Source organism: Candoia aspera, chromosome 4, assembly GCF_035149785.1.
Source record: "Candoia aspera isolate rCanAsp1 chromosome 4, rCanAsp1.hap2, whole genome shotgun sequence".
NCBI lineage: Eukaryota > Metazoa > Chordata > Lepidosauria > Squamata > Boidae > Candoia > Candoia aspera.
In genome coordinates this window covers 42,192,512-42,214,771 of record NC_086156.1, presented here as the reverse complement: position 1 = coordinate 42,214,771, position 22,260 = coordinate 42,192,512, and the positions used below count along the sequence as shown (strand labels likewise).

General features: G+C 41.0%; 1 protein-coding gene across 2 annotated transcripts in view; it reads right to left on the bottom strand.

Annotated features, from left to right (window-relative positions):
* RBMS3 (RNA binding motif single stranded interacting protein 3) overlaps nucleotides 1–22,260 on the bottom strand; it is a 612,128-nt gene that overhangs the window by 22,269 nt on the left and 567,599 nt on the right. For both annotated transcript variants that reach the window (XM_063303918.1, XM_063303920.1), the window contains exon 11: nucleotides 15,286–15,396. In XM_063303918.1, the coding sequence (XP_063159988.1) occupies nucleotides 15,286–15,396 (111 nt within the window). The remainder of the gene's footprint in view (nucleotides 1–15,285; nucleotides 15,397–22,260) is intronic.

Below are 22,260 nucleotides of genomic sequence, written 5' to 3'. Positions count from 1 at the left end.
AACCAAACAGGGAAGTTCTGTTTTAAGTTTATCTGAAATGGTAGAATCATATAAATATGAGCAAAGCTGAGGCTATCCACTTGGGTGCTGTAGAGGACAGAAGGAATGGCCTTGAAGGACAGGAGAAAGAACTGCTACCAAGGCAATGGTCAGATAAAATGGATCTGAACCTGGATCAAAAAAATAACTTGAGAAAATGTCTCAGACAAGCCCCTTCCTAGTTCACATGGAGATTAAGGGAGGAAGGGCAAAGTACGTTCAGACTTTCAAGATTCTGTTATAGCTATTATAGTAAAAGTAGTATGTTTTCTTGCAAAGGATGCGGTGGTGTTGCGGGTTAAACCGCTGAGCTGCTGAGCTTGCCGATCGGAAGGTCGGCGGTTCGAATCCGAATCCGCATGATGGGGTGAGCTCCCGTTGCTAGTCCCAGCTCCTGCCAACCTAGCAGTTCGAAAACATGCAAATGTGAGTAGGTTAATAGGTACTGCTTCGGTGGGCAGGTAACGGTGTTCCATTAGTCATGCCGGCCACATGACCACAGAAGTGTCTACGGACAAACACTGGCTCTTCGGCTTTGAAAAGGAGATGAGCACCGCCCCCTAGAGTCGGACACGACTGGACTTAATGTCAAGAGAAACCTTTACCTTTACTAGTATGTTTTCTTACAGTAGTCTGGTCTAACTTGTAGGGCTGATAGGTGCTTCCCTTCATGCATCAGAAGCAAAATGATTTGCCCCAACTGTCTTCTCCACTTTAAGGCAAGTAACCTATGTGCATGTATGAAAGACACTGAACATTCAGAGAAACAGCCATAGTAGGACTGCTGCTTGGATCTGGTAAGTAAAAATACAAAAGCACTTTCTGGAGCTGTCCTATGGGGCAATTTAATTCATCAGAGCTTTGCCCAGTTTTGTGGACAGAGCTTTGCCCAGCGTGTGATTGTGTATATGCAACATCACAAGTACTGCTGTTTTTCTCTTATTTCCATAGTTGGACATTTATTGCTGAACAGACTGTGACTGGTAAGCAGATGATCTATGCATGTATTCCTCTTTCTCTTGCCTACACTGGGTTCCCTCAATGAATTACTTTTATGGTACTATATTCATACCATGTGTGTGAATGATAGAAGAAATGGGAATTGAAATGCAGCCATTTACAGTTATGATATGCTGGCTGAAGATTACGAGAGCTGAAATCTGACATATCAGGACAACAGGTTGGGAAAGGCTCTTCTGAGTTTATGACTCCCTGTGAAAGGTTCAGTCAGTTTGTGATTAAAAAGCAGATGCACAAGTGTCTCCCTCGGTCATATATCTGAAAAATACACGTGTGCACTTTCCACACATTTCCATTCTGAATAAAACCTTTGCAGCAGAAAGTAAGACTATAAGTTATTTACCCATCTGCTTTCCTTATCTTGTTGAAATGTTGGAAAGAATCCTTAGAAACACTTCAGTCTGCTAAAGTACAGTATCTAGCAGAGTAAATATCTGTAATGATTGCCCTAGCCCAAATACTCAGACTCACAAGAGGCTGCTATATGAAATCTGATTTATTAAGGAACTAAAGGCAAATACAGAGAAAGCTGAGAATGAGCAAAAGCGCGCCAAATACAAACTTAAACCCTTGGTGCAAACGTATCCCGCCTCCCTCGTAACAGCCCCGTCCGGCACAGGTGCAAGCAATCGTCAGAGTTGCTAGCCTGGGAAAGTAACCTTGAGCGCAGTAGATAATGCAAATACATTCCAGAGCAAAGCCAAAAGATAAGTACTCCCATCCTCCCGAGAAAGATGAAACACGCATCCTGCTAATGACATGCGAAACGTTACGATGTATCAAAGACATTGAAACGGCGAACATGACATACCGCCCCCCTAAAAAAAACTCTAGGGACCCGGCTTAGTGGGATAAGCAGAGTGGAAACGGGCAACTAGGACAGGGGAAGCCACATCTGGTGCAGCGATCCACTCTGGATGAGGGAAATGTTTCCAACGAACTAAGTATTGCAGAGTATTGCAAAGGCGTCTAGAGTCCAAAATTTCTTTAACTTCAAAGTGTTGCTGACCGTCAATCATGATGGGGGTTGGAGGTGGAGGTTGGCGATGCCAGCGGTCAGAAGGAATAGTCGGTTTGAGCAAACTGCAATGAAAAACAGGGTGTAAGCGTTTGAGGTTATGAGGCAAGTCAAGTTTAAAAGTCACAGGGTTGATTTGCGCGGTAATTGGGAAAGGACCCACAAATTTAGGAGCCAACTTCTTGGAAGGTTGTGAGGACTTTATGAACTTGGTGGAAAGGTAAACCGAGTCCCCTACTTGAAATGCCGGCTGAGGAGCACGCTTCCGATCAGCATACTGTTTGTAATCCAATTGTGCCTCAGCTAGTGCCTTTTGAATCATTGGCCAGGAGTCTGCCAGTTGCGACGCCCAATCACCCGGAGTGGCCGATCCGCTCGAAGGCTGCGGTAGATCAGGGATAGGTACAAAGTCCTTGCCTTGGGCCACCCGAAATGGGGTTTGGCCGGTGCTTTGATGCACGGCATTGTTGTAAGCCACTTCGGCAAAAGGGAGGAGGTCTACCCAATTGTCCTGCTGGTAATTCACAAAAGCTCGAAGGTATTGCTCTAGAGTAGAATTTAAAGCCTCTGTGGCCCCATCCGTCTGGGGGTGCCAAGCCGTGGACAGGGCTTGCTTCGTTCCCAACAATTTGAGGAACGCCCGCCAAAATTGTGAGGTAAATTGTGTGCCCCTGTCTGAAATTAAGCGGGAAGGACATCCGTGTAGCCTGTACACGTGTACTAGAAACAGGCGGGCCAACTGACGTGCCGACGGAATGGACACACAAGGGATGAAGTGGGCTTGTTTTGAGAAATAGTCTTTGACCACCCAAATGACAGTTTTGCGTTGACTGGGTGGTAATTCAACAATAAAGTCCATGGAGATTTCATCCCAGGGGCAAGAAGGGGCAGCCACCGGCTGTAGCAGTCCTTGGGGCTTCCCCACCTTGCGCTTAGACATCGCACAAACAGTGCAGGAGGCAATATAGTCTTTGACATCCTTACGTAATGTGGGCCACCAGAACTGCCTCCTAACAAGGTGCAAGGTTTTTACAAAACCGAAGTGACCTGCCAGTTTGTCATTGTGTGAACGTAGTAACACTTCTTTTCTGAGGCTTTCAGGGACGTAGAGGCGGTCGGATTTCCAAGCGAAGCCTCGGTCAAAAGTAACATTGTCTCTATTTGCAAGCAACCAAGTATCTGTGTTCAGTTCTTTGAGAAACTTTTGTTGCAACTGGGAAGGAATTGACAAAGCGCTCGGCTGGGCGGCGTCCGCAGCGGGTGGCTGCTGCGCGCGCGTTTGGCTACGCGTCACAGCCTGCATACCCAATTGGGGCGCTGTCCACAGGGTGCTAACCACTTCTGGCGCCGCCCCCGAGTCCTGAGGTTGCCTTGACAACGCATCAGCCAGGAAATTCTTTTTCCCCGGAATAAACTTCAAATGAAAATTGAACCGATTAAAAAATTGAGCCCAACGGACTTGTTTCGGGCTCAGTTTTCGAGGGGTGCTAAGAGCCTCCAAATTTTTATGGTCAGTCCACACCTCAAAGGGGTGATTCGCCCCTTCTAACAGATGCCGCCAAGCTTCCAACGCAGCTTTTACTGCGAATGCCTCCTTTTCCCATACATGCCAACGTCGCTCAGTCTCGGAGAACTTGCGGGACAAGTAGGCACATGGCTTGAGGCATCCTGTCCCGTCTTGTTGCATCAACAATGCCCCAATGGAATAATCGGAGGCATCCGCCTGCACCACAAAAGGTTTGGAGGGATCAGGATGTTGCAAAATGGGCTCTTTGATAAAAGCTGCTTTCAGCCGCTCAAACGCCGTTTGACAAGCAGGCGTCCAGCGCAACAGCGCCCCTGGATTCTTTACTCTCCGAGTATCTCCCACACCCTTAGTTCGGAGCAGTTCTGTTAGTGGCAAGGCAATTTCAGCAAATCCCCTTATGAATAATCTGTAGTAGTTGCTGAACCCCAGGAAACTTTGAAGTTGCCTGCGGGTGCGGGGGCTTTCCCAGTCCATGATAGCCTGCACCTTGGCAGGGTCCATTTCTATGCCTTTATCTGAAATTCTATACCCCAAATAGTCAATTTGTCTCTGGTGAAATGCACATTTAGACAGTTTGGCATACAATTCTGCTGATCTGAGTTTACTCCGCACTTTTTTTACCAGAGACACATGCTCTTCCATGGTTTCAGTATAAATCAATACATCATCCAAATACACCAATACCCCTTTAAACAGATGTTCATGCAGTACTTCATTGATCAGTTGCATAAATACCCCAGGGGCCCCAGCCAAACCAAAAGGTAACACCTTATACTGGAAAGCTCCCAACGGGCAATTGAAGGCAGTTTTCCACTCATCGCCCTCCTTGATTCGTACACGATAGTAGGCTTCTCTTAAATCAAGTTTAGAGAAGATCTTTCCCTTAGCCAGATGTGACAACATGTCCTTGATCAATGGCAAGGGATATTTATTGGAAATTGAGACGGCATTTAATCCGCGGAAATCGGTACAAAGTCTCAATGTCCCATCCTTTTTTGGGCGAAAGAGAACCGGCGCCCCCACCGGTGAATTCGCCGGCTCGATGAATCCGCGCGCCAAATTTTTGTCCACAAAGTCTCGTAACAGAGTCAGTTCCTTTTGTGTCATGGAATAAATCTTTGGCTTGGGCAATTGGGTGTTGGGCACCAGTTCAATGGCACAGTCCGTCTTTCTATGGGGGGGTAATTGGTCGGCTTCCTTTTCGCCAAACACATCAGCAAACGTCTTGTACTCTGCCGGCAAGCCTTCCAGAGGAGGGGCCGGGACATGCGGAGTCGCAGCTGCCGCAACCCCCACCATCTCCTCTGGGGCACCCTTCCCCTCAGTCGCTTGGTAGAACCCATCCCTAAACATGATAGTCTGGTAAACCCAGTTTATTTGGGGATTTTGCTGAACCAACCAAGGCACCCCCAACACCACCAAGGGACCCCCTACTGGAGCCACGACAAAAGACAAACCCTCCTGGTGGCTGCCCAGCTGCAAGGATACCCGCCCTGTGAAATGGGTGACCGGTTTGCCCCCTGCCATGGACCCATCCAGCTGTGTAAAGGCGATGGGTCGCTGTAAAGGGAAAGTGGGTAGCTCCAGAGCCGCTACCACATCAGGGTGCATTAGACACCGGGAACACCCCGAATCAATCATGGCCCATACTTCTATAGTCTTGGATTGGGAGCCCAACTTCAACTTCACCGTGAGAATGCGGTAACTGCCACTCACCGATGAAGGCTCGCGCCCTTCTTCCACCACCTGCCCTGCGGCGCCCTTTAAAGCAGGTGGCTGGCGTTTCCCGCCAGCTGCAGGATTTCGGGCTCACCCTCCTCCTCGTAGAACATCGCATCGTCTCCCACGGTTTCAGCCACCGCGGCTTTCTGCTTCCTCGGCAGGGCAGGGGACTTCGTCGGCGGCTTGCCGAGCCGTTCCTCTCCCTTTGCCTTCGGGCACGCTGCCACTCGATGCCCCTCTTTACCACATCTCAGACACAGGCCTTTCGCATACCGCTCCTCTCGCTCCTCATCCCAGGGTCGTTGTCCTGGTCTCCCCCCGGTGCTCGATGGGCGGCTGGGCCTCACCTCCCGCCCCGAATTGGCGGTCTTTCGATGGGCGAAGATCTCATGGGCATGCTCAGCCCTCCCCGCCAGTTGGATCCATTCGTAAAGCGTATATGGGTCGTCCCTCCCCAAGGACCAGCGCAGCACCTCTGTGTTCAGGCCGTCCTTGAATAGCTCGATGGTGGCTTGGGACCAGTCATCCACCTTCCCAGCAAGCGCTTTAAACTCCAGTGCATAATCAGCCACGGATCTTGACCCCTGCTTAAGTTCCTTCAGAGCCCGCTTTGCCCTCTCTTTCGCCAAGGGATCCTCGAAGTGTTGTCTCAATGCCCAGAGGAACTCATCGAATTTCTCCAGTTCAGGCGCTTCCGACTGGCACATCTGGACATACCAGTCTGCTGCCCTCCCTTTCAGCTTGGTGGCAATGGTGATGATCTTTGCCTTTTCCGATTGAAAAAGCGACCCCCATTCCTCCATGTAGGCTTTAGCATTCGTCAGGAAAAATGAGAGTTTGGTTGGGTCCCCATCAAACTTGACAGGGAAGTCTCTCATCCCGCCCCCCGCCGGGCTGCGCCCCGCCACCGGGGCTGCAGAGGTTGGTACCTCCCGGGCTTGCGGCGGCGCGGGGCCCGGGGGCGGCCGCGCCAGTGATGCTGCGATTTCCATCTGGACCGACTGGTCCCCCTCGCGCCTCCGCGCCGGCCGCCGCTGCTCCGGGGACCGCCCATGGGACGAAGGGGTTGAATGCCGCTGGCTTGATCCTTCCCGGGTTTCTCTCAACGAGGTCACATCTAGGCTCAGCTGCTTCAGTATAGTTTCTAACGAGTCCATTTTTGACTCCAGTACTCGGATACAATCCGGGGTGGGGGAGCCCTCCGTTGGCTGCACCTGCACCACGGTGGGGGATAGTGGGTATCTCTGCCTCCAGGATGGGCCCCCTGCCACCGTGACATCCCCTTGGGTCTCATCCCAAGTGACCAGCTCGCCCGGAGAATTTATGGTAGTCTCCGGGGCGGTTTTCAGACCCTCGGCTTCACCCTCCGACTCGGAGCTCGCCTCTTCTAGGATGGCTGACAGCTCCCCCCCCTGGGACGGTCGGTCGGGCCGCCTCACGGTCGAATCCGGTTCCCCTTCTTCCATCATCACGATGTCGGGTTCGGTCATCGCTGGCGCTCTCCCTCACAGGGTTAGACAACTTGTCTTTTCCTGGACAGGGACCAGCGGAGTTGGGATCTTAGATTCTCAGCTTTATGTAATGATTGCCCTAGCCCAAATACTCAGACTCACAAGAGGCTGCTATATGAAATCTGATTTATTAAGGAACTAAAGGCAAATACAGAGAAAGCTGAGAATGAGCAAAAGCGCGCCAAATACAAACTTAAACCCTTGGTGCAAACGTATCCCGCCTCCCTCGTAACAGCCCCGCCCGGCACAGGTGCAAGCAATCGTCAGAGTTGCTAGCCTGGGAAAGTAACCTTGAGCGCAGTAGATAATGCAAATACATTCCAGAGCAAAGCCAAAAGATAAGTACTCCCATCCTCCCGAGAAAGATGAAACACGCATCCTGCTAATGACATGCGAAACGTTACGATGTATCAAAGACATTGAAACGGCGAACATGACAATATCTGTAAGAGAAACTGCAAGTCACTTTTTTTACAAACACAAGGTGCCAAAATCTCTTACAGTTTAATACGAAATCTAGCTGCTACTTATATCAGCCATCAGTATCCATTTTTTTTAGAAGAAGTGCTAACAGCATATGAAATGTAAAAGATATGCTTGTCTACAAATAACAAATTCTTCGAATTCAAAAGGATGTGAAACCAACTGAGAGAAAATGATACTGAATTGTGCCACAAATTATACATAAAATTATGTGTAAAATAAGATGTAAGAAATAGCACATCTATCTGTCACTGAAAGTGAGAAAAAAGAAGAGGGAAAGAACACCCTTCTTTCTTTAATTTATATGGCCAACCATCTCACAGTGGTGACTCTGGGTGGCTAACAACAGTTTCAGAAACAACAACCACAAAATAAAATACATAACTAGCAGTCAAGGTAGGAAAAAAAAATTAAACCATGATTAACATAGCCACCTCATGGGCTCTAACTGACAATCTGACCCCCATGCCTAGGCATACAGCCACGCCTTCAGAACCTTGTGAAAGGCTGACAGGGTCAGGGCCAATCTGATCTCTGGGGGGAATGATGATCCAAAGAGCAGGTGCCATGGCAGAAAAGGCTTACAAAGTTACAGAACATTTTTATTTGGACTAATTTACAATGTTGTTAAAAAGTAAGTAAGTTTTTAAATTCTGGGGAACTTCCAGAAAAAATGTAATTGGGTTCAGAAGATTTCAATAACTTTAGGCTGATGGCTAATGTACTCTTGCTGAGATGTTTAAGAGCACATCAAGATTAAGTTAATTAGCCAATTCTATGTATCCCTCTTTTTTGGTGGTACAGAATGCTCTCTATTGTTTCTCCCAATTCATGCAATCACCAGTTATTCCTCTGTAAAATAACAACTATTTGATGTGCCCAACAGTTTCCCTTTTGGCTCTTTTGTTCTTCCAGGCCTTTTTCTATTCTTGACTTCTGATCTTTCACTGAGACTCACAAGTAATTTGAGAGATTTACTGGTTATGCAGTTTGCAAACATCAAGAAGTGGATTATCCATATTATCACTGTAAATACATTTTTATAGTCTTGAATCAATGGGCTTCCTTTATTTACTAAAATGGTGCTATGGTGACATACTTTTCAGAACAGGGCCAGTAAGCAGCAGAACTTCATCTCTTCCAACAGATGGTGGAGTTACTGTGGGGAAGATGTGAACAGGCAAAAAAGAAGCAGTTATTTCAAATTCTCAGTGGAAATATAAGTGACAGCATACTGTCAATAAAGTTTCCTTCAGGAGTAAATCTCACAAACGAGAAAATATTAAACAGCAAATGAAGTCTTTTGTTTAGATGCCAGAGAAGTGATCTTGATATTTCAAAAAATGCCATTACTGAAGTGAAAGGAGCTAAGCAACCAAACACTAGATCAGCTATTTGGTTTTATTTTTCAAAAGAGTGTGTATGTTCTATCTAATACACACTATCCATCACAACTTTTATTAAAGCACAATAGTGGTCAGATCAATGGTGGCTTAAGATGCCTTATAAGTGACACTCTCATGATGGAGCAATTTCAGGATCCATTTATTATTAAACATGGACTAATACTTCTCTCCCTCCCACACAACAATTCCTTATTTTCTTCAGAGGGAATGAGATACCACTACTGACTTATTTAACTAGAAAAAAACTTAACCTGTAAACTTTTGATTAATAGAAAAAAACTTGTGACAACCTAGTTTTGGGGGCCAAATATACTGTATCCTAAGAAATTCATTATTTGCAAACAGTTTCAGTAAATCTTTGGATAAATATTGATCTCTAATACCATCTGGAGTGATATTAAGGTATATGGGTAAAATTACAAAAAAATTGGGAAATCTTCTCATTGTCAGTATTTTAATATTCTTTATCCCATGAAATGGAAAGAACATATTCCAGTCTAAATTCCAGTTTAAATTAAGAATGCAAACAGAGTATTTGTAGAGAATAATGCTAAAAATAAAAAGTTAGAAATAACATCAGGCAATCATGATTTTTTAGAAGCCTTGTCCTTTGCAGATAAAATAAATGAAGATAAAGCTCAGTGAAGAGAACTTTTTTTAAAATATAAAAGATCCTGGGTTGAATCCTGCATCACTCTCTCTGTCTGAAATCCTGCCATTCAAACTGACATTACTGAGTTAGATGGACCACAGATCTGACTAGTTAGAAGAAAACCTCCTATATCCTACAACATCAAAACTGACCATGGAAAAGGATGATGGTAGTGCTGCATTTTGGAGAACTGTCATGTCTGTTTTAGCTTTGTCATTCCAAAGTGATCTTCAAAATTTTGGACCATCATTATACAATTGCAGAAGTTGAGAATAAGATAGCCTTTATATTTATCTGGATTTTATCATTTTAACCACTGTAGTTGCCTAGCAACTGTAATATCCTTACTCCAAACAGTTCACCCATTTTTGCTTCAGCTGGCTGAAAGCAAACCGCTGTTTCAGGAAAAGTATACCACGTTACATCACATAGATTGTACCTTCCAATATAATTGGGCTTCTTAGGTTAAAAAAAAAAAGTATGAATATACAAAACTTTCCTGTTCTTTAAGATGGTCTGATGATGTGGTACTTTTATTAGCACTGATCCTACATTACACAATACTATAAAATAGGCTGTATGAACTCATATAGCAAATTCTCCATTTGTACATTTCATCTTCTTGAAATTTTTTATAGGCATCAGAGAACATCATCTGTGCCACAGCTGAAATTCACTGTTTAAAGTTAATTGAATTATCAAATTAAATCTGTATTTTAGATACTCAGAGTACTGAATTACATCAGAAGCTTACCCCAATGTTTGTTATTTCAGTCCAAGCCATGCTGCTGACTAAAATCTGAGGAGGGCACTTTTGGCTGAAACATATGCCGTGCTGATTAACAAAGCAAGTGAAGATATGAAAGCTTTTTAATAAAAGCACTTTGCATACTGCAAGCTTTTAAATTAAACTGGGACAGAACAATGCTGCAGATACTAATGACACAGAACAGTTCATTACTTTCTAGCTTGTCTGCAGAAAACAGCTTGTTGAAAGGTAGCCAATGAACCTTTATAGAACCCGCTTGTAGATTTTTAAAGGGCAACATTAGAAGTATGAACACAGTGGAAATGTATTGTTCATATCTGGCATACCCCCTAAAATGTAATCCCTGAAAACTAACTATATTCGTAATACTTTCTACTGGAATCATACTGATTGCATAGATTCACCTCTGCAAAGCAGAGCAGAATTTTTATGAATTATTTCAAAACTGGTTGAAATTAATTAATCCCAAGCCACTGATGCAGACTAGAACCTGCTGAGAAAAGAATCCTGGGGAATGGCTCACACAGCTTCGTGCAGACATATTAAGAGAGAATGCCTTTTTATTTTGAAAATTCCCACTAGATTAAACTCCTGAACCTTATGCCTGAAGTCCAGAGCCAGGAATAAAAAAAGAATAAAAATTCCCTTGGAGTTTTGATTATTTTAAGACATTGGGACTTATTTCACAGCTTTTATTGGACAGCAGGTCTCAGTCTAGTCTGCCGATTAAGTTCATTGGCAGGGAAAGAAAGAACCACGAGTTTAAGATGAAAAACAGATTCTTCAAAGGCTTTTTGGGTTGTGGTGAGAGAAGGGATGGTATATAGTGAAATACAACTACAGCAACCTGGAAGTTTCAATATAAAGCATTTGTGTAAGCATTCATTTTTAGAAGGAGATCAGCTTTATTTAACTCTATGTATTTAAATATTCAGTACATGCATAAAAAGCAGAATACAGTACGTAGGTAGAGCTAACCATGGAGCATCACACACATACAGCTTTTTACATTAATTTAAAATAGCTAGCAAAAACAAGGAAAATAAAAGCTACATTTCAGTTAAAATGTGATAAATACTGGAAAGCAGCTCACCAACATTTAACAAATCAAAAAAGCCAGCCTTAAAACAGTACCACCAGCAGCAAAGGGGTCATCAAAGGCTATATAGCATCAAAACCAAAAGCCTGCTGGGGACTAAACTGGCAGAGAAAGTCTAATCTTTCAGGTCAGGAAATTCTACCTACAGTAAAGGTGGTCAATCAACAGTCCCTAAAAATACTTCTGGTAGTTTAGTTGAGAAGCACTCCGTCAAAGGTTTTCAATATAAACCAGCATAAGCAGACTTTGGCTAACAGACCTGAAAATTCCTGGAAAATGTGAACAATCATCATTCCAGAAAAGGTCACAACTTAGTACAAGAAGAGCTCATGTTAATTCAGTACATGTAAAATGTAACTGAAACATTTTAGCCTACTGGGGAATAATCTTCCTTTTAATACAGCTTTCTAGGATACCTGGGAGAGAACTGTGAAAATTACTGACAATAGTGACTTCTAAAAACTAAAAAAGGAATATAATAAATACCTTTTGAGGAAAAAAAAAGAGAGAGAGTAATGTTTCAAAGTTCAGATGTAATGTAGCAAAAAGTGAATTACAATAGTAGAAAAGGCAAGAAAAAACAAAGACAGTGGAAATTATGCCACCTGAGGACATGGACAAATCGAATATATTCAGATGAATGAAACAGAGCTTGTTTAAACAAGGTCAACCACTTGAAGTTGATCTGCAATAAATCTTTTCTAAGGACCAAGTTCACTTAAGTACTGTATGTGTAGGGAGGGACAGACTAAAGTTCAACCCACATCTGTATCGTCATGGGGGTTTGGACCCCAGGTCCTGGAAATGCTGAGTATAACTTCAGTGTGACAGCTTATACCAGGTCACCTTGGATAAAGAAAGAAACGGGAGCTATTTATTTAAAAGGCTAGTCCTGAGGAAGTGGGAAAGAGGGGGACATCGCTTTTAACTTCCTGCTTAATTACCTGCCCTAGGTAATTAACTCTTTACCTGAGAGGACAGCTACACCCACACATCCCCAAACTCAGGTAGAACAGGAGGTAGACTTAGCTGAAAGGCAGCCCTGGAAGTCTGAGGGAAGGTGTAAATCACAGGAAGGGATTTGGCAGACTTGTATTTATATGTTTGTGAAAGACAGCTTGCTACAGCTTAGAACCGTAATTCACTGGTTGGAAACCAACACTGACAACAATCCTTTTTGCTGTTGGAGTGGAACTTTTAAAAAAGTATATATTTCAATGACCAAAAGAGGTCAGAGCACACATTTTCAGTTCCCCCCGCTCATTTTTTTCAGGGTGGATTTTTCAAAAAGAAAAAGATGTTTTAAATGTTCCGGACACTGATATCATCTATTTTATTTTTAATGTTCCAAGTGCAACCCTTATGTCAATTCCAAAATCCAGTTTATCCCAGCACTGGAACCTCAGTCATTGATTTTTAAAAAAAATAATGTTAGAGATGTATAGAATTTCCAGAGAAACTACGCTACTTCTTTTCAACCCCCCCTTTTTTTTTTGCTTCCCTCAAGATTCTTTGGATATTCTCTGGTTACTCCTAGCTGGCTTTAAAATTCTTCCTCTGGGAAAACTTGGTAGCAGTTTGGGCCCATGAGACACTCATGGGTTTACCTGAGATACATGACAGCAGTGATGCAAGAGTTTCTGCACATTGCTAAAGACCTGGTTGTTCTCCCAGGCCTTGAGTTAGGATGGTTGTTGTTGTTTTTTCTTTTGCTATTTGGTTTTTTTGGTTCTGCTTTCTGGTCAGTTGTCTTCTTTTTCTTGGTATATTTTGTTCCCTTTTAATTTTTGAGTTATAAGCTGCCCCGAATCATCATGTAGTCAGGCAGCCTCAAAACAGAATGAATGAATGAATGAATGAATGTGGCTGCTATGCTGGGGCATCTTGGACCTTATTTTAGGCAGTACTCAGTACTGGCATGAAAAGAATAACAGGAAAGCTTTGGTCCATTTGCCAAAGGTGATAATGAAAATGAAAATGCTTTAGCTCTGAAGACGTCTTTTAATTGCATTACATGAGCAGTGCCCATGAAGGAAAATGTGTCCATAAGTTAAAAACTAAGTTAAAAGAGGTCACAAGACAGAAGGGTAATCCAATCAGATGATTATGCCTGTGGAATAGTTAAAAAAAAAAAGCTCCTCCCTAGTGATACAATTTGCCCCACAGGAAAATAACTCCATCATAAATTTCCTGTCATCCTTTTCTGGTGCAGTCAAGTTACTGGTACAAATTTAGTATTGTTAATCAACACCATTTTAAGATTTGGCAGTTTCTAATAGCAAACTTTCTGATTAATCAACTCTCTGGCTTCCAGCATATGTCAGTATAAATGCTTACTTGTCATTTATTATCTTGCAAGCCTATAAAGTAACTATGTAGTAAGGACAGGAAAAAGAAAGGAAATGGTCACTGGACAGGTCTGTTGCCTGTATTTGCTGACAGGAAGCAGTTAAACAAAACCTAATTGTACCATAGCTACTGACAGCATTTAAACCAATTTAGTACTTCCCACACACCATAATCAACTTAGTCCTTCCACAGTAGCCACATCATAGATACAAACACTCTGGAGCTAGAATTTAATGCCATCATTAAAGTTCACACAACAACATGCAGCGTGCAACAAATACCGAACCAACTGCACACTCTTGGAGTCCAGTATGCTATGACACAAACAACTTCTGAAGAGGAAGCAAATTATATGGTTGTATATATTCTGTATGGATGATGAAGCAGAGATTTCATAGGTGGCATGGTAGGAGGAAAGCCATGTTAGTTTCTGGTGGTAAAAAATCTGGACTGTGGTAGTATCTTTTTGGACAAACAAAATTCATTAAAAGGCATAAGCTTTCATGAGGTGCAACTCACTTCATCGGATACTGAGTGATTACACTGATGTAGGTCTTAAACTGGGATGAGGTAAGGGGGAGGCAGGTTGGTTATAAAGATTCAAGTTACAGGTGAAACAGATTACAAGCACCTTATCAATTCACAATTGTAATGTGTTAAAAACCCATTGTATTTCTTGAGCTATTCTGAGATTGCCTGAAACTCTGATGTGCAGGTGTTCAGCAATTTCATTTTTTTCAAAATAGGCACTCTGAGGCCTGCCATAGACTGTCCTTGCTTTGTCATTGTTTTGAATTCTCATCTCAGACTTGGAATCATAACTTGTAGCAAACGTAAAGATGGTATGAATAAGGACTATTGTAGCTAGGGATTTCAATCACACTCCGGAAATGTTGTTTCTATGTATTACAATTACTACTTCTATAGACAGAATGAATACAACATTATCCTTGATAATGAAATATTGAAAACCGTCCAAGCATTATGAGGATACCTGCAAGTTTTCCATGGAGCACAGTGGCAACTTGGGATGATTTTGAATATGAAAATAGCACACGAGGTTCAAAGAAAAATGCTACTATTACTGTTTTGTAAACTATGGTGCTCCTAATCTGTACATCTCCAATCCTGCATCAAGAACCACTTTTATACAGTCTCTGCATTTTGTTGTCAATTTTTAATTTGAAATAAATTTAACTTAGTCAAAAGAGAAACAAATTACACAGTTTATTAGCTATGAAAATGTTCAGATAATAAAGGCAGAAATGGAAATGTACTGATGAATAGAGAATGATCTAGAGCAACCTTTCTCAAACTTTTTACCATGGAGGAATCCTTGAAATAATCTTCAGGTTTCAGGGATCCCCTGCATAAAAATCTCACAAAATACAAAAACTTCACAGTACGATTCATTTTGAAACTATACAACCCACATTTTACAATGTTTACAACAGCACAGTGGCAAGCTTTGTCAAAATTCCCACTACTTTAAGTGCTAGCATTTCCCGATGCGCAAACTTAAAAAAAAGATTTTTATTTATTTATTTTAATTGCAATCACGGGACCCCTAGCAACCTCTTGCAAAACCCTAAGTCCGTGCAGAACCCCAATTGAGAAAGGCTGCTAGAGTCTAGAAAGTGAGAGAGCACTCTTTATAAAGTGAAGTTGAAGCACATTCTCTAAACTTACTGTTCCTGTTGTGCCCAAGGAAAGATGACTCATCTGTTGTGTCAAGGGGCCCATCATACTTGCTGGCTGCATGGACATTGTGTGATCCATTGTTGGCGTTAACACAGCACCCTATAAATACACATAGATTCCATCACAATGTTCAGTTCAATTACATCTTTAGTATAATTAATGAACATCCCAAGATAACAATTCACATTAAATTACATTTGATTGAGATGTACCTATCATTTCAGCTGGCAGATTTGGGGCATCACCAATTACTCCATAAACTATATTGCCTTTTGGGGCAAGCAATATTTTGCAAAGTACAGAAAAGGAGTAAGAAAAAATTAGCCAAAGAAATCAGGGCATGAAATTAAAACATAAATAAAAGGAAATATAACTAAATCCAATTTACACTAACATCCTTCTCTATATGTATCCTCGCAAACCATCCTTAGTTCTATCACATCCATAACTTCTATCATGTCCATATACTTCTTCATACATTGTCTTTTGTTTTTTAAATTTTTCACCTCTCTTTTTCTGATTCTCATTGGTTCTATCTAACCACAACTTTCTTGATCTTCCCCTTCCTCTTGATTCTTCCCTCATATATTTGGTTTGAGATTCAGCCCTCATTAATTCTCTCTATACGATCAGTCCATATGATTTGCCCTGATCACTCACTTTTGTGTTCAAGCGTCCTTTATTTTTGACGCTCTGTCTTATCCCACACACTTCTTAAATTACCCATTCCTACAACATTTAACTTATTTTCATGTCTCTCTTGACATCTGCAATTCCATACAACACTTCTTTCAACAAACATTTATTCCTCACAAAAGACATACACATACAACACACTATATCTCTGCCAGTATTTACATGTCTTAAATTTTCTTCATCCATTTACCTTTGTTTTAGAAACATTTTACCAAAGTACACAAATTCATATGCTTGAGCTTGTTCTTGCCTTTCAGGCTAACATGCTATTGTTCACTCTATTTTCTCTTGCAAACAGAAATATCTTGGTTTTTTATACAAACATTTACAGAATCATTCTCCCCATTGCATGATATAACCTATCTAATATTTGCTGGACATCACTTAGGTTCTCAGCCAGCAACAAAGCATTGTCTGCATACAAAAGTACAGACATACATCCTCCACCAACATACCTGTAATGTCACTACAATCACTCCTTATACATTTATTCATGAATACATTAAACAAGTAGGGGGACATCATACATTCTTGCTTTGCTGCTCATAGTTGAATCATTCACTAAGCACTCAATTTATTCTCAATTTACTTACTCTAATCATATACAGCTTTTACAGCATTCGGAAACTAAGTTCAATCCATATTTGCACAAAAATTCCATAATTCAAGTCTATGTCATTTACCATATGCTTTCTCTAAATCAACAAGTGTATAATAAAACTTTCTTTCTTAACATTAATACATCGCTCAGTAACTTGCTGAAGAACATACATCTGACCTACGGCTTCCCTTTCCTACCCAGAAAAAGCCATACTGCACTTTCCCAATATTCTTTATTTTTATCTCTCATAAACCTTCCCAGGCATACTTAAACAAGGTCCCCTGTAGTTCTTGCATTCATTCTTTCTACCTTTCCTGCTGTACAGGGAACAGTAATAGCATTCTCCATCATCCTTAACAACTTATTTAAGTTCATTCCACAGTTCCTCCGGTTCTCTATCAACGAGGTTCAGGACTTCAAAGTGATTCCTGATCTTTTCCTTGAAAATGGTGGTTATATACTCAAGATCATATTGTAGAAATTGGTCGGCTTTCTTCTTCTTTTTTAGCTTAACTTGGAATTTGCACTTGAGCAGTTAGTGATCTGTTCCACAGGTAGCATCTGGCTATGTCTTTGATATTATTGCTGAGTTCTTCCACTTCCTTTTAGCAATAATATAGTCAATTTGATTTCTATGTACTCCATCTGGTGATGTTCATATATACAGGCTTCATTTTGGGTATTTTTGAACACAGTATTAGCTATAACAAGATCACTGGAGTGGCAAAAATTGTTAGGTTGTTCTAGTGCTTCATTTCAGTTTCCTAAGAATCCAAGTACATTTTCCTCCTTAATATTTCCAACTTTGGCACTCTAGTCTATTGTCCAATTTGTTTGCCTGTTCTATCAATTTCAAATTGAACTTTATCATAAAACTTAACAACCTCCTCCTCTTCTGCATCAGTGGTTGGAGCATCAACTTGGATGGTTGTTATATTAAAGGATTGTCCACAAAGTTTAATTGATATTATTCGGCCAATAATTGTACTGTAGTCAAGTACTGCTCTTGCTATATCCTTAATTATATAAGCAATGCTGTTCCTTGTTTTTCATGTCATGATTAATAAACAGTGTGATCTTCTGACTGAAAGTGTCCAATCCCAGCCCATCTCAATTCACTGATGCCTAAGGTGTCAAATTTCATCTTTTACCATGTTGAGCTTTCCCATGTTTATGCTTCTTACATTCCATGTTCCCACTGAGTTTGCAGCTTTGGTCTTTGCAGCTTTGGTTTTCTTTTCCTATATAGCAACATTAGCAACTAGACATCCTGAAGGCTTTAGCCTAGCCACATCATAAACACCATCCGCTTTTCCTCAGTAGCATGTTGAGTGCCTTCCAACCTGAGGGGCCCATCATCTGTCACTATATTGTCATTTTATATTTTTTATTCTCATGGTTTTCTTGGTAAAAATGCAAGAATGGTTTACTACTGCCTTCTCCCACACAGTATGAATTGATGCCTTTGTCATTGTTACTACAGTGATCATCTACCTCCAACGTCTTCCTAAATTGCTGCTGCTCAGTATAGATGCCTGCTTGCTTTATCTGGGTATCTGAAATGACCTTCATGCCTTGGATGACCCTGCTGGGAATATAATACTCTTGGCAAACACTCCCACCATTCTATGCTCATCTCTCCAGCAGTCCCATCTCTTCATCTATCACGATGAGGCAGCACAGCAGGATTTTTTTGGGGTGGCGGGGTGGCATTATTACCTAAAATACATTAAAACTCTAAAATATGTTTTCCAGATTCTCTTACTACAGTGTCTTCCTAAATTATTGCATCACATTTATTTTTAATTCCATTCATCTCCTGGAGGATCTTTGTTAAGCTCTTTTCAACTATTTCCAAGAGAGTTTTTTTTAAATTTCCATCAAAATTGCTCTCTATTTTCTTTGCCTTTTTTAATTGTTCCTTGCGCTCTTGGCCTATATTCTTTGCCACTATCATTTTTTTCTCTATATACACATTATACAATACTTTCTGTTATTCTCATTTTTGGAAGATTTTTTCACATGATTTCACTTCCATCATTCCATAGTATTTTGTTTTTCCGTTAATGTAACTCCACATACTCTGTGGCAATCTTTCATATAATTTTTTCCCCACTGTATTCCAAGCAATTTCCACAGCCCCTTTTCCTACTTTTACTTTGTATTCATCCTGTTGGGAAATTTTGTAATATTTTTCAATAGAAAACTCATACTTTCTCTTCCTTCAGTCATTCTATTTCCTTTGCTTTCACTACTTTCCTTTTCTTTCATTTCCATTTTCCCCAAGATATACTCTTGAACTACCAATATGCCAATAATGTCAGTAATTCTGTTATTATGATTGATTGATTGATTGATGGCTTCAGTATCAACCATTAGCAACCACACAGATAGACCTTCTCCAGGATGATCTGTTCCCAAACTGGCTGTTCAGGTTGTCCAATGGCATGACCATCACTACTATAATAAAGTCCAGCTATCTTGCTGCTGGTCATCCTCTCCTTCTCTTTCCTTCTATTTTTTCAGTATTATAGACTTCTTAAGGGAGTTGGATCTTCGTATTATTATTGTTTATCAAGATTGATTTAGGTTTTGTGTTAAAATGTCGCATTCAAATGTCTCTGATTAATATATATACTTCTTTTCAAATTTGGACTCAAACATTTCCACAGTTAAATCAAGGAAGGAAACTGTCAACTTAATCTGCACATCTTTACTTAGATCTAGAGATGAGAGGCAAGAAAATGACTAGTTTTCTATAATTTACTGTGGATCAATTTTATCTCTGAGCCACTGCAGAAACATCTGCAGTCCTATAGGGCATGGGGAGGAAAAGGAAAGTATCAGAGGGAAATTGGCTGAGTCAGGCACTGGATTCCAGCTTTCCATAACACCCCAATGTGAAAGAAAACTTACACCAGGCAGCATGTAAATTTTCAATGGAAGCAAATGGAGAAAGAGTTGAGCTGTCTGTTGTCCATGTAGCAAAGAAAAACTTAAAAATACAAAATGTTTGTCTCAAGACAGAAAAAAAAAATCCTCCCCCCTCCTTGATTCTTGAGATGTATGGGAAGTTTTCTAAATATTACGAGCCTAGCCTGTCTCTCAGCAGTCCACTCTCACCTCCAAGGGAGATAGCAGATGGTGTTGTCTCTCTCTAGCCCTGAATTAATCCCCTAACTCTATAAGCTACTGCTGAGAAGGTTGTGGGCCCTGATGTACAAACTGTCTTTGTACTCATACATAGGCTTGCACACATATAGTGAAATGTTTTACATTCATTCTCCCTGCTGGTTTTCAAACTGAGAGGAGTGCAAAAGTTTGTCTACACTACAGGGTCTGACCATATTCTAATTTCTAATTATAATTATGTATGAAGTGTTGCCTTGTGCAAAGTCGAAACAAGAAAGTGATTGGACCACGTAGTGGCAATTTTTTCTGGTCCCAGGCACCACAAAAATAACATGCCACAGATCTCATTATATTTTGAATTATTTACTCTAAGACCATATAAAATCTCAGAAGAGAATACCAAATTTTCACAATGTTTATTCTGAATACACTTGGAGGGGGTACATGGGCTGGTTAGGATCTGGCAGGTAACTGAGTACCTATAGACTCCCTGCTGCCAATCTCTGGATTAGAGTTATGATGCTCAAGAACATCAAGGGATTTTATTAGGCAAAATAGGAATACCAAATATCTGCCAATTTATGAGCACAATTGATTTTCATGTGGGTTTTGTTTCCCTCAAATCTTATAATCTTAGTTTCAATTACTCCTTCATCTTTACCACATTTGTTAGAAATCAGCTATGCACCAAAGGAACATAAAATATTTATATTTGCCACTCCATTATGCAATTCTTCAAGGCTTCTACAAAGCGCCATATCCTGTAAATGGCATTCCAGTATTAGGACAGGTGTGTGTAGGTTCTCAATGAGACTCTGATCAGGTATGCTTGCTCCCTCCCATTTCCTGCCAAAATAAAAGTAGTGGAAAAATCTCTGTGTGAGTCTTACAAAAATTTTAATATCTGCAAATGAAGTCTAGGTTCCAGTTTCATCTTCTTTATAAGCTAAATCAGTCTCTGCAAGTAACAGTGATCTTCTGAAGAGGGGTGGCCATCTCTGCGTTTTGAAATGCTCTCTTACCTGCTATCTGTTTGGCTTCCCTTCTTGTGATGTTCCCAGAGCTGAGAAAAATGATACTATTTTATTTCTGCTTCAGTGCTCATTGTTTAAAAACATGGAGAATTTTATTGTCTTTCCCTGAGTACTATTTAGTACTCAGGGAACTGTTGAAAAGCCCATCATCAATACATTTAGGAGCAACTGTTGAAAAGCCCATCATCAATACATTTAGGAAAAAAAAAACATTCTCTGGAGTGGCATCTCTTAACCCTCAGCAGCATTTTAAATTTTTGTTTGGGAAGCAAATGGTAATCTCTTCCTTTGGATGTTCTAGTGATCTTTCATGGCCAACCATAAATCAACTGCTGCAAACTCTCTGAAGGAAGTCACAATCCTCCATCTGCAATGTTTGAGGCACAAGCAGGAAACTTCCTTTCTCTCAAGGAGACTGTTACATCATTGAGCAATATAATTTGACAATATGGAGAGTCTCAGCATATGTCTCCCTGGGATTGAACTGCTTTATAAAATGATAAAAAGCATAATTTAGAAAAATTGAAATTAGAACAACCTGTCTCCAGAACAAAGCATTCTTCGTATTATGTGCCTGAAGGTTAAGGTAAACTTGTTGGCTTTATAAACACAGTCTTTCGATAAGCATTTTTTCTTTTCCTTCTAAGAGACATCACTCCTCTCAAAAAAATTCATTGATATACAGTATATCCTTGCTTCTCATCTTTCATGGAAAAAAAGGGGGTGTGTGAGTAGCATAGACATACTTTTTCACTCTCATTGCCACTGAAAGGCCAGTTTCATGCAGCAGTTGTGTGTAAAGATCTGTATACTTCCAGGAAATATGTGATGGTTAGGGATGGCAGAAACAATCCCATGGACAGGGAAATCTCTCATTTTCCTGAGATTTGGAATGCAAAAAAAAGAAGAATGGTTGGAAACCTGGTCTGATCACAGATATGGCAGACTGATGAGTACAGCAAAGCATAAATTCTGGAGAGAGTGATTCAAGGACAGGCAATGGCCAAGGGTGCTGTGAATATTATAAATCCAAGCCACTGAAATGGTGGTATATTTGAAACAACTTCACCATCACAACTTATCTTGCTATATTTTCTTTTTCACATGTTTTTAATTACTCCAGCTGTGAACCACACAAAGAATAAATAAGACCTTGGGATGTCATCTCCAGAGAAGCTATATTTATCACTACTACCACGAAGAAGAGCATGCCCAATACCCCTAGTTAAATACAGCACTCCCTCCACAACTTAGCATTAGATCACTGATATTAACAGGCCCTACTTGCTGGGTAGCCCCACTTTGAAGGATTACTGTCCCCTATGTCACCACAAAACTTTCTAGAAGTGACAGCTAGTTCAGTCCAGCAACAGTAGTAGCATCTAAGTCCTGAGAACATAATATTTTATTTAATTCTCTAACTAGAATCTTCCTCAATCACTGCTGCCTTTAAAAACTACTTATTACTGTATACGAGAACTTTATTGTTCTAAGCTGCTT